The 13,387-nt window shown below is 40.4% G+C and overlaps 1 protein-coding gene across 4 annotated transcripts; it reads right to left on the bottom strand.

The window, feature by feature from the left end:
- Positions 1-2: 2 nt before the first annotated feature.
- Positions 3-13,152, bottom strand: LOC140722437 (uncharacterized). Of its 4 annotated transcripts, none has more exons than XR_012097615.1 (3): positions 11,370-11,434; positions 5,009-8,863; positions 3-115 (listed from the first exon to the last, which is right to left on the bottom strand). XR_012097615.1 is itself a non-coding variant. In XM_073037180.1 (2 exons), exon 2 carries the CDS (start codon positions 8,449-8,451, stop codon positions 6,772-6,774), a length of 1,680 nt encoding a protein of 559 aa, XP_072893281.1. In that variant the 5' UTR covers positions 8,452-8,863; positions 13,046-13,152; the 3' UTR covers positions 3,062-6,771. The 4 variants fall into 4 exon arrangements, 2 of the variants coding, with proteins under 2 accessions (XP_072893281.1, XP_072893280.1); XR_012097616.1 differs by having other exon boundaries at positions 94-115; positions 6,082-8,863; XM_073037180.1 differs by lacking the exons at positions 3-115; positions 11,370-11,434 and adding an exon at positions 13,046-13,152 and having other exon boundaries at positions 3,062-8,863.
- Positions 13,153-13,387: the final 235 nt, after the last annotated feature.

Here is a 13,387-nt window from a genome sequence, read left to right on the forward strand (position 1 = left end):
AGGAATGATGATCAAGTGAATCGCTTGCTCCACTTCTTAAATATCTGGACAGAGACAGCAAAACTGGTGTGTTGTGTTTTAGATTCCCGTAGAGAAATTTCTTGTGATTTGTAACCTGTAAAAAGATATACAAAATCCATCAGTGGGTGTAGGACACCATTTCAGATGAGATCACTGAGTTATCAAGGTGACATCACACAGTTACAGTGAAGTTCAACCCAAGTTGGAGAGAGAAATCATCATCTAACTGGGCACAATGCTGGTATCTGGAATGACTATCAAACTCTCTGATGCTCCTCCTGTCTCTATAAGAATGGAGAAATTGACTAAACTGATAGCTAATGAAGAAGAAAAAAGAAGCAAAAAAAGAAGAAAAAAGAAAAACTTGAAAAAGAAAAAAAAGGGTTGTTTATAATATCTCACAAGAATACATAATCATCAGTGTCGTCAATTCCGATCCTCTCAACATAAATAAGATTAAAGCTGAAAAATCCAATAAGCTTGGAACAGGGTCATATTACATCATATGAAAATATTGAATAAATGGTCTCCATATCTTTTCAAATTTAATAGAAGTATCGAGTACATGACTTCTAATCTTTTCTAAATTTAAACATAACATAGTTTGAGAAAGCCAGTGAAATACAGTGGGAGGATTAATTTCCTTCCAATTCAACAAAATAGATCTTGTAGCCACCAAAGTGAGAAATGCAATCATTCGACAGGCGGAAGATAAATGAAGTGAGTCCATCATTGGTAAACCAAAAATTGCGGTAATAGGATGGGGTTGTAAATCGATGTACAATACTGCAGAGATAATATCAAAAATATCTTTCCAATATTTTTTCCAAAAGCGGACATGACCAAAACATATGAGTTAAAGACGCGATTTCAAACTGACATCTATCACAAATAGGGTTTATATAAGAATAAAAATGAGCTAATTTAGCCTTGGACATATGGACCCTATGTACGACCTGAAATTGTATTAATGAATGTTTGGCACATATAGATGATGTATTAATTAATTGAAGAATTCTATCCCAATTCTCAATAGGAATAATAAGATTAAGCTCTATTTCCCAAAAATTTTTTGTCTTATAAAGGGGCTCTGAACGTATCTTCATAATTACATTATAAAGTTTTGATATAAGCCCTTTTTGAAAAGGGTTTAATTCAAACAAACTCTCCAAAATATCTGAAGACACAAAATTTGGAAACGTAGGAAGTACCGTACTTAAAAAATGCCTAATCTGTAAATATAAAAAAAAATGAACTCTAGGCACATTATATTTATTAGATAATTGCTCAAAAGACATAAAACAATTGTCCAAAAATAAATCAGAAAATCTTAGTAATCCCTTAGTTTTCCAAGCCGAAAAAGCTTGATCTATAATTGAAGGGTGGAAAAAGCAATTAGATACAATAGGAATATTTAAAACGAATTGAGTCAACCCGAAAAATTTCCGAAATTGAAACCATATACGTAAAGTATGTTTAACTATCGGGTTGTCAATTCGTTTCGGCAATTTAGAAAGAGCAAAAGGGAGAGAAGTCCCTAAAATAGAACCCAGAGCATCACCTGGTACCGATTTAATTTCCAAACTCACCCAATGAGGGCCAAAAGATCCATCCCAGTCTTTCAACCAACATAACATATATCTAATATTAACTGCCCAATAATAAAATCTGAAATTAGGTAATGCCAACCTACCTTCCTTCTTTGTCTTCTGTAAGTATATTTTACCTAACCTGGGATTTTTATTCTGCCATATATATGAGGAAATTTTTGAATCAACATTAGTAAAAAAAGATTTCGGAATAAAAGTTGGTACCGCTTGAAAAATATATAAAAACTTAGGTAAAATAACCATCTTATTAGCATTAATCCTACCTATCAGAGATAAAGATAATGGTGACCACTTAGTAAACAAGCTTTTAATCTGATCAATTAAAGGTAAAAAGTTAAACCTAAATAATTCTTTATGGTTTTTTGTGATTTTTAATCCCTAAGTAAATAAAAGAGTCATTAACTAATTTAAAAGGTAAATTTCCATAACTTGGGACCTGTCTATTCAAATGAAACAATTCACTCTTATTAAGATTTAACTTATACCCAGAAAACTCACTAAATTGAGCCAACAATGATAGAACTGCTGGAATAGATTTCTCAGCGTTAGAAATGAATAATAATAAATCATCTGCATACAAAGATACCTTATGAATATCTGTCCCACGATTAATACCCGAAATATCCTGTGATTCTCTGATGGCAATTGCCAAAGGTTCTAAAGCAATGTTTTATAGTAATGGGCTAAGAGGACAGCCTTGTCTAGTGCCCCGAAATATACGAAAAAAGGGAGATCTTTGATTATTAGTAAACACCGAGGCTACTGGAGTGTGATAAATCAGTTTAATCCAAAAAATGAATGTTGGACTAAAATTAAACTTCTCCAACACATAAAATAAGTAAGGCCATTCAACTCTATCAAATGCTTTCTCCGCATCTAATGAAATAACACATTCTGAAGTGCTATGTGAAGGAGTATAAACAATATTCAGTAATCTCCTAACATTGAAAAAAGAATAGCGATTTTTAATAAAATCGGTTTGATCTTCCGAAATAATTTGGTGTAATACCTTCTCCAGCCTGGAAGCCAGTAACTTGGAAAAGATCTTGGAGTCCACATTCTATAAAGATATTGGTCTATAGGATGCACAGTCAGTAGGGTCTTTATCTTTCTTCAGTATTAAAGAAATGGAAGCTCTATAAAAAGATTGTGGCAAATTCCCCAATCTCATTGCTTCTTCAAAAACCCTGCATAACCAAGGAGAAAGAGTAGCGGAAAAACATTTTAAAAATTCTACTGTATGCCCTTCTGGACCTGGTGCTTTCCCAGAATTCATTGAGGAAATAACCCCTTTAATTTGTGCATCCGTAATAGGAGTATCTAATATTGAAAGATCATCGGATGATAATTTTGGAAAATTCAATTTCCCAAGAAAATCACACATGGTATTATGATCCTGAGGGAATTCAGATTGATACAGGGAGGTATAAAAGTCTTGAAATGACTTATTTATCTCATCATGGTTAACTGTCGAATCCCCATTCTGCTGACAAATCTTAGTGATTTGACGTTTAACCAAAACATTCTTCAACTGACTAGCTAACAGTTTACCCGATTTATCACTATGTATATAAAAATCAGATCTGGTTTTCATTAATTGATTTTCAATCGGAGATATAAGTAATAAACTATGTTCCGTTTGAAGTTCAACCCTTTGTTTGTAAAGCTCCTTACTAGGAGTGATCGAATATTTCTTGTCAATCTCTTTAATTTTATCAACCAATAAAAGAGTTCCCTTCTTAATGCGTTTTCTCAGACCAACAGAGTAAGAGATGATCTGTCCACGTATATACGCTTTAAAAGTGTCCCAAAGTGTTCCGCAAGAAATATCATCCGTGGAATTAGTTGAAAAGAAGAAATCGATCTGCTCCTTCATAAATTTAATAAAGTCCGGATCTTGCAATAAGTTAGAGTCAAATCGCCATTGTCTAACATTAGAAGCTGTATCCGTAAATTTAATAGAAAGTTTTAATGGAGCATGGTCAGAGATAGCTATAATATCATAATTACAACCAATTACCGATGGAATAAAACAAATCAATAACAAAATAGTCAATTCTCTAATAAGAATGATAAACATGTGAGAAAAAAGAAAACACTTTGTCGTTAGGATGCCAAAATCTCCAAATATCAAAAACTCCATTATCAGTCAAAAAGGAGTTAATACAAGTGGCCGACTTATTCGGTAAAATCTGAATAGATATAGATTTGTCCATCAAAGGATTTAAACAACTATTAAAGTCACCACCCATTATTAACTTATATTCATTTAGATTAGGTAAAGAAGTAAATAAGGACTTAAAAAAATCAGGACAATCCACATTTGGAGCATAAACATTAACCATAGCAACCTTTTTATTACAAAGTAAACCCGTAATTAACAAAAATCTACCTTTCGGATCCGAAAGGATATCGTGTTGAATAAATGCAATAGAGGAGTCAATAAAAATTGAAACTCCCTTAACTTTGGCATTCGAATTCGAATGATGCTGTTGACCCCGCCAAGAGATAAAAAAGCGATATTTGTCCTCCTTCCTCACATGAGTTTCTTGTACAAAAATGATATGAGCATTAAGTCTTTGGAATACTTTGAAAATCTTCTTTCATTTAATCGGATGGTTTAAACCATTAGTATTCCAAGACACAAAATTAATGGTCTGAGCCATGCTTCTAAAATCAACCCTTTGGTATAAAAAGGGTTAACCAAATTATAAACTCATGCACCTGGAAGAGGAACAAAAATAAAGAGCGGACCCGGAGGTGACGACACCGTAGACATATCTGTAGTTCAAAAACAGCCCAAATGAAAAAACTAAAACAAACTGGTAAAAGAAAAATTAAATTAGAAAACAGACCATCCCCCACCCCCACAAGAAAAAGAAAAAAAGCCAAAATATGGCTAGAAAAAGGAAAAAAATGAGACTAATTCTACCCCCATATCAGCGGAAGACCACTCTGTATATAAAGGATATATATAAAAAAACCACCCCAACTTTAAAAATTATAATCACTATACTAAAAACCATACTTCTTAATATACTTAGTTGTAAAAAAAAAGAATAAAATCACTAAAAGCTTATAAATCGGGTTATAACCCAAACAAATCAAGAAATATTTAAACTATGATAAGCGATACATTATAGGAAGAAGACGAGAAAAGCAAAAATAACGCCATTTTAAACAAAACCAAGAATATTTTTCCAAAAAACCACCATCTTAATAAAAAAGAATTCACCTTCGAAGGGTTAAAAATATACCTTCGAGGGAACAAAAGTAATAGTCAAAAATATAGTATAATGGTTAAAGTGTATAAAACAGAGTGATTAATATAACGAAAACACACTTTAACTTAAATATAAAGTATAGGATAAACCTACACCAATAACCAGAGACTAACTCTGGTTTGAGGAATCAAAAACCATTTTACACGATCAGAATCACTCATTTATTAGAGATTAGTGTCTATAGCAGTAGGGAAGTTCTCCTCCAGATACTTTCTCACTTCAGATGTAGAAAGGAAAACCTGGCGTGGAGCATTCGATGGAGAGATTCTAAGCTTTGCAGGGTATAAGAGCGCAGGTTTTAGATTTTTCTCATAACATTCAGACATCAGAGGTTTAAAAAGAAGCCTTTTCTTCATAACTTCAGGACTAAAATCTTCAACCAAACGGAAATGGTAATCTCGAAATTTAACCATTCCAACCCGCCGAGTCACACGAATAAGTTGTTCTTTGTCGTGTACATAATGAAACCGGACAATTACAACTGAATTTTTAGCTGGAGCACTCGATGAACAACGCCAAATTCTATGTGCTTGATCAAGTAACGGGGAGTTATCTGGGAAAACCGTGGGAATGCATCTTTTAAAAGTTGAGCAAAATATTTCGAAGGGTCGTCTTTTTCTATGCCGTCTGGGAGACCAAGTATACGTAGGTTCTGTCTTCTGGACCAATTCTCAAAGTCCACACTCTTGGCTTTAAGTGTTTCCACCAACTTAGTGGTCGAAATTAAATCCTGTTGCAATTTTTCAATTGTCAAATCTCGTTTCCGAGCTTCTTCTTGCAGAGACGCGATAAGAACTTGTTGCTGGTTAATTAATAAATCCATCTTAACCATATCATCTTGAAAAGCCTTTATATCTTGTTTAAAAATTTGTTGTAGTTCATCGAATTTTTTATCCAAAACCTCCATAAACAGTTCATAAGTTAATTCAGTGTGTTGCAGATGAGCTTGCTTCTTTCCATTACCATTCAGGTTGCACCCAGGTTCTCGTCCTTTAGATCTAAGAGCCATTTCTGTTTGCATATCTTCAAAAATTCACAATAAACTCTTAACAATAAGCCCAAGAAAATAGCAAGAATCTTTTGGTGTTGGTAAAAATAAGTTAGATAAGGGTGATCAAAGGTTAAAAAAAGTAAAGGTTATGGAGCGAATCTAAAACAGTACTCACTCTATGAGCGTCTCCCGCTGACTGTGCATCACAGACTGCGGGAACTGTGATCGGTCTGCTTGGTAGCAACACATTTCCTCCCAGGGATTTCCTGTTGCTTCGAAGTTGGAAAATGGGCCAAATCAAGGAGAGGTTAAGTGAGGAAGTCAGAAAATATTTACATTTGTACAACTCTTCATTGGTATACTATAAAGAATGGCAAATGACATGAAATTCATGCAAATAAATTTCCACAAACATCGCTTTGGACATCACGAACTGCACTAACAAATGGAAAAACTTCTCTCTTTTCTGCGCTGCAGTAATTTCAATAAAAGTAACTCTTGTTCAACATCGATTAGCTCCAACTCCAACAAAATGTACTCAGCAGTCGCCATTGTTCCCAACGCCACGAGTCAATTCAACACAGTGCCATAGAACCTCAACACCAACTAGCGTTTTGCCAGAGCAACGCAGACACACGAACTCACAAGTAGAAATGCTCACAACGGCATAGGCCACTTGCGTGGGCTACTGTGTATGCTACACTGTAGCGTCTACACAGAGGGATAATTCAGGCTTGAGTCTGTGAACGGCCTCTCCCCAGTGTGAACTGACCAGTGTGCTTGTAGGTGGGCTGACTGAGTGAATCCCTTCCCACAGTCTGAGCAGCTGAATGGCCTTGCCCAGTGTGAACTCGCAGATGTACCATCAGTTGGGATGACTGAGTGAATCCCTTCCCACAGTCTGAGCAGCTGAATGGCCTTGCCCAGTGTGAACTCGCAGATGTACCATCAGTTGGGATGACTGAGTGAATCCCTTCCCACAGTCTGAGCAGGTGAACGGCCTCTCTCCAGTGTGAACTCGCTGATGTACCTTCAGTTGAGATGACTGAGTGAATCCCTTCCCACAGTCTGAGCAGGTGAATGGCTTCTCTCCAGTGTGAGCTCGCTGATGTACCTTCAGTTTAGATGACCGTGTGAATCCCTTCCCACAGTCTGAGCAGGTGAACGGCCATTCCCCAGTGTGAACTCTCTGATGTACCTTCAGTTCAGATGACTGAGTGAATCCCTTCCCACAGTCTAAGCAGGTGAATGGCCGCGCCCCGGTGTGAACTCGCTGGTGTACCAATAGGTCGGATGACCTAGTGAATCCCTTACCACAGTATGAGCAGGTGAATGGCCGCTTCCCTGTGTGAACTCGCTGGTGTGCTAATAGGTGGGATGACGAAGTAAATCCTTTCCCACAGACTGAGCAGGTGAATGGCCGCTCCCCGGTGTGAACTCGCTGGTGTACCAATAGGTCGGATGACCTAGTGAATCCCTTCCCACAGTCTGAGCAGGTGAATGGCCGCTCCCCTGTGTGAACTCTCTGATGTATCTTCAGTTGGGATGAGCAGGTGAATCCCTTCCCACAGTCTGAGCATGTGAAAGGCCGTTCCCCATTGTGAACTCTCTGATGTACCTTCAGTTGGGATGAGCAGGTGAATCCCTTCCCACAGTCTGAGCATCTGAATGGCCATTCCCCAGTGTGAACTCTCTGATGTAACTTCAGGTCACGTGAACAAGTGAATCCCTTCCCACAGTCTGAGCATCTGAATGGCCGTTCCCCAGTGTGAACTCTCTGATGTACCTTCAGGTCAGGTGAACAAGTGAATCCCTTCCCACACAGTGAGCAGGTGAACGGCTTCTCCCCAGTGTGAACTTGCTGATGTCTCTGTAGGGTGGATGACCGAGTGAATCCCTTCCCACACACTGAGCAGGTGAACGGCTTCTCCCCAGTGTGAACTTGCTGATGTCTCTGTAGGGTGGATGACCGAGTGAATCCCTTCCCACACACTGAGCAGTTGAATGGCCACTCCCCAGTGTGAACTGACTGGTGTCTCAGTAGCTGCGATGACAAAATGAATCCCTCCCCACAGTATGAGCAGGTAAACGGCCTCTCCCCCGTGTGAACTGACCTGTGTGCATACAGGTGGGATGACTGAGTGAATCCCTTCCCACAGTCTGAGCAGGTGAATGGCCTCTCCCCAGTGTGAACTCGCTGATGTACCTTCAGTTTAGATGAGCAAGTGAATCCTTTTCCACAGTATGAGCAGGTAAACGGCCTCTCCCCCGTGTGAACTGACCTGTGTGCATACAGGTGGGATGACTGAGTGAATCCCTTCCCACAGTCTGAGCAGGTGAATGGCCTCTCCCCAGTGTGAACTCGCTGATGTACCTTCAGTTTAGATGAGCAAGTGAATCCTTTTCCACAGTCCAAGCAGGTAAATGGTCTCTCCCCAGTGTGAACTCTCTGATGTAGCTTCAGTTTAGATGACTTAGTGAATCCTTTCCCACAGTCTGAGCAGGTGAACAGCCACTCCTCAGTGTGGACTTGCTGGTGAACCATTTGGTCAGATGACTGAGTAAAACCTTCCACACAAATTCAGTAAATGACCAGCCTCTGCCCCAGTGTGAACTGACTGGTGTGTCCACAGGTGGGAAGACCAACTGAATCCTTTCTCACACACAGAACAGGTGGATGGCCTTGTCCCAGTGTGAACTTATTGATGTCCCTTCAGTTGAAATGTCCATCTGAATCCATTCCCACTGTCTGAGCAGATGAATGGGCACCCCCTGCCCGTTTAAAATGACAGGCGTGCCAGTCGGTCAGATGATAGAGTGAATCCCTCTCCGCAGTCTGAGCAGGAATGATGATCGAGTGAATCGCTTGCTCCACTTCTTAAATATCTGGACAGAGACAGCAAAACTGGTGTGTTGTGTTTTAGATTCCTGTAGAGAAATTTCTTGTGATTTGTAACCTGTAAAAAGATATACAAAATCCATCAGTGGGTGTAGGACAACATTTCAGATGAGATCACTGAGTTGTCAAGGTGTGATCTGACATCACACAGTTACAGTGAGGTTCAACCCAAGTTGGAGAGAGAAATCATTATCTAACTGGGCACAGTGCTGGTATCTGGAATGACCATCAAACTCTCTGATGCTCCTCCTGTTTCTATAAGAATGGGGCATTTCTGCCATCTCCAATCTGTGACCTGGCTCTGTTTGATTCTCTCCATTGGTAGTATTCCCTGTTCCACTGAGCTGCATGGGTTCCTGGCCCCACAGTAACTGAAACACGCTCACCGAAAAAGGCGGCAGTGCATTCCACACATTTCAGCCCTGGGAAAACAAACCTCTGGCTATGCACACGATCAATGTCCCTCATCATCTTATACACCTAAAAAAGGCTCTAAACATAAACAAGGAAATTACACATTGCTTTGAGGATTTGTCAGAAGTCTACAAAATCATGAGGAAGAAGACTGGGTAAATAAATGCAAGCAGCTTTTTCCACTGAGGTTGGGTGACAACTAGACGGCATGGGTAAGTGGGGAAGGTGAAAATTTAATGGGAACATGTGGAAAAGCTCTTTACTGAAATGGTTGTGAGAGTGTGGAATGAGATGCCAGCACAACTGGTGAATATGAGCTCGGTTTTACTATTTAAAAGAAGTTTGGATGGGAGCCTGGATGGTAGAGGTATAGATTTGTGTAAAAAGGGCCCAAAGGATATTGGGGACTCAGTTCACCACAACCACAAACTGTTCCTGCTGCCACCATCCAGGAAACGGTACCACAGCAAAAGGACCAACAGGCTCCGGGACATCAACTTCCACCAGGTCATCAGACTGAATAATTGATTTCTGTTTTCCTAACTGTCCTATGTACAAACTAATTATTATGAGTTAATTTAAATTACACATTTAGATGGTAACGTAACGTAAATATTTCTACTCCTCATCTATATGATGGATATTTGTAATAAAGTCAATTCAATTCACCCTCTCCACTATATGTTCTGTCAATCTAGCTCTCATTCCCCCTACAACTTATTTAAACCACATCAACCCGCCCCCCCCCGCACTACCTCCAGCAAGCCTTATCACTGGGATATTAGTTGCCTCTTGGTCTGTTCCCCTAACTAACAAATCTCCTATCACCCCTTTGACTTTCGTCTGTCAGGTAATTGCCCCCAACAGTGTCTAAAGTGGTCCACCTGCTGTTGTGCGGGATAGCAACAAAGTACTCTGCGATGGCTATTTAACCTCATTCCCCTTCCTGACTCTCACACAGTTTCCTGTGTCCTGCACCTTGGGCGTAGCTCACCTCTCTTCATGTCATATCTATCACCCCCTCCAACTGCTGGATGATCCAAAATTCATCCATTTCAAGTTCCAACTCGTTAAAGTGCCGGGTTACAAGCTGCAGCTAGATGCACATCTTATAGGTGAGGGCATCAGGGAAACTGGAGGTCTCCCCTCCTTCCCTCCTATATCCCCTCTAATTTGTAATATCCAGTGTGCAGATAAATATTGTACTGTGCATTTTTTTACCCAGTGATAAGATGTGCACAGTGAATTTTATATAGAGATGTATTCATTTTCACAGCTAGCAAATCACGGTCAATAGGAACTTTGATCTCCTCTGGGTTCGTAATGGGTAATGAAGGATTTTCTCACCAAAGCTTTTGCACATTGTCCATATGTGATTTGCTTGCTAAACTATGCTTTAAAAAGTCAGATTTCCAAATATCACTTCACTTCTTCCCACTTGCAAATTCTCCAGCAACTTTTGCATCACCACAATACACACAGGTAACACCAGTTTCTGTATTCTACATAATTATTCCCCCTGAACCCTCCCCCAATGACTGATGGTGGTGAACTCAGTGATGGCAATGTCAATGAATATGAAGGGAAGGGCAGTAGTCTGTCTCATTGGAGTCTGGCACATTTGTGATCTGAAAGCTACTTGTTGCCCAGGGCAAAGGTGTTTGATATCACTAGGTACCTAGACAGAATTGGACAAAACATGTTCTCACCGCTAGAAAAGTCCATTACAAGAACACACACAAAATGCTGGAGGAACTCAGCAGGCCAGGCATCAGCTATGGAAAAGAGTACTAATGCTGAGTTCCGCCGGCATTTTGTGTATGTTGCTTGGATTTCCAGCATCTGCAGATTTTCTCTTGTTTGTGATTGGAGGTAGAACAAAGCTGATTTTCTCAACTGGTGATATAAACGATTTTGTTCCCTTTCTCCGAGTTCCTAATCCTTGCATTTAGACAGCTGGAGCTCAGCTCTGTCTGAGATATCCATCGGTTCCCATTCCCTCATCAGCCGGAAGCTCCCCGGGGCCCGTGGGGCTGAGAGAGAGGGGAGAGAGCAGGACGGTCCCGGGATTGTGGACTACGGTGCCCGCAGTTCACAGGAATCGTCCCTCAGTCGGTGTTTAAGATAAAAACACAGAGAATCGATCTTACCCGGAGACGCTATTTCCAAGGCCTTCTGTGTACCGTGCGCATGCGTGATACTTGGTGACGTCATCAGCCCTGACGCCTGCGCATCTGTTCGGTGCTTCAGCGCCGGCGAAATTTTAAACGCACGGCCTTATGGGTAATCACGGTGCCATTAAATATTTCTGCAGGCTCTGGTTCAATATTCATACCTCATTTTTTTCGTGTGTGCATAGAAAAATCTGCAGTTGTTTTAACGCCGAAAGCTCCCATAAACAATATACTCAATATCAACGTTATCCAATGCCAAAGTAAAATGCAGATATAAAACACAGGAGATTCCACAGTTGCTGGAAATACAGAGACACACACACACAAAATGCTACATTTTCGAGTGGATTTACAAATCTCTCCTCTCACTCACTTACTTCGTGGATTACTGAGCTTTTCTACTTTACCATCTTACAACTTTAAGCATTGTTTCCCAAGATTGATTGTTTGGGAGCTATATATACGCACAACACTGTTAACTTCTGTTTATTTCGTTTAATCTTTTATATTTGGAGTAGATACAGATAAAGCTAGTGGTTTTCACAGCGAAACCAGACTCCATTAATGATCTATTGCTGCTGGTACGTAACGATTGCAACAACCCAGCTGTCTGAGGCACAGTCCTTTAAAATTGGTGAAAATGACCCAAAACGTTGAAAAGAGCGGAGAAGGAGTTTAACCAACTTCGTCCAGAGCCCTGAAGAACGTCAAAACCACAGTGAGCTCATCGTCATATTCAGTGTGGAGAAAATCATGCAGGTGCATAAGATGATGAGAGGCATTGGTCGTGTGGATAATCAGAGACTTTTTCCGAGGGCTGAAACAGCTAACACGAGGGGGAATAGGTTTAAGCTGCTTGAGAGGAGATGTCAGAGCTAAGGTTTTTAAGCAAAGAGTGGTGTCTGTGTGTGGAATGCACTGCCAGCGACGGTGGTAGAGGCGGATACAATAGGGTCTTTTAAGTGACTCTCAGATAGGTACATGGAGCTTAGGAAAATAGGTGGCTATGCGGTTGGGTAAAATCTCAGCAGTTTCTAGAGTAAGTTACATCGTCGGCACAACTCTGTGGGCCAAAGCGTCTGTAGTGTGTTGTAGATTTCTATGATTCAATGAAATTCAAGGGAAATCTCCTATCCCACGGAGTGGTGACTCGTTGCAACCTGTCATCTCAGGGAGAGTGATAGGGAAATGGCAGGGATAGATTTTGATATTCTGATATGGAACAGAAACATGGGCCATGACCAGATGGGCCGAGTGGACTCTCTAGTGTACATTTTGAGTGTGGTAGAGACAGTAAGTACCTGAGACACGGGATTTGATACAGAACTGATTTATCTTTCACAGATCCACAATATTAAACACCAGTCTAGTTTAAGGCTAACATCAGCAGAACAGACTCCTCCAATGCTCAGTGACCAGGGTTCAGTCCTGGGTGCGATGAGCAGCCGCAAGAACTGCAGAATCTGACAGTAACAGTCCCTCATGAACCTGCAGCTGCCTTCAGTCACCGTGATGTTTAAACATTTAACACGGAGCTGATCTGAACTTCCTCCCTGATGTGAAGTTGCTGGTGATGCAGCAGCTGGGATGATTGAGTAAAATTCTTTGCTCACTCCGGACAGAAATGTGGCCTCTATTTATTGTGAACTTACCGGAGCATCACAAGGCGGGTTAACTGAATGAGTCTCTTCGCACACACGGAGCAGGTGAACGGCCGCTTCCCAGTGCGAAGCTGTTGGTGTATCTGCGATGAATGACGTCAAACTGCTATAACGTCATGGCAATGTATCAAGTCAGATCACGGACATGGACACGTGTTCGTTCCCTCCTTGTAGCGGGTGGGGCGCTGTGTTCTCTAGCATCTCCATGGTGCCTTCGGATAAAAACAGTGTTACAGCTCAAAACAAGTTGGAGGAATAATACTTCATCTTCAAACTGACCGCAGTTTTGGCATCAGGCACAATATCAAACTCTCTGCTTCCCTTTCTGTATCA

The sequence above is a fragment of the Hemitrygon akajei genome, unplaced genomic scaffold (assembly GCF_048418815.1).
Source record: "Hemitrygon akajei unplaced genomic scaffold, sHemAka1.3 Scf000077, whole genome shotgun sequence".
Lineage (NCBI taxonomy): Eukaryota > Metazoa > Chordata > Chondrichthyes > Myliobatiformes > Dasyatidae > Hemitrygon > Hemitrygon akajei.

What these genes read in the sequence shown, in the direction of transcription:
- LOC140722437 (XM_073037180.1), bottom strand. Translation starts at nt 8,451, where the DNA reads ATGGTTCACCAGCAAGTCCACACTGAGGAGTGGCTGTTCACCTGCTCA.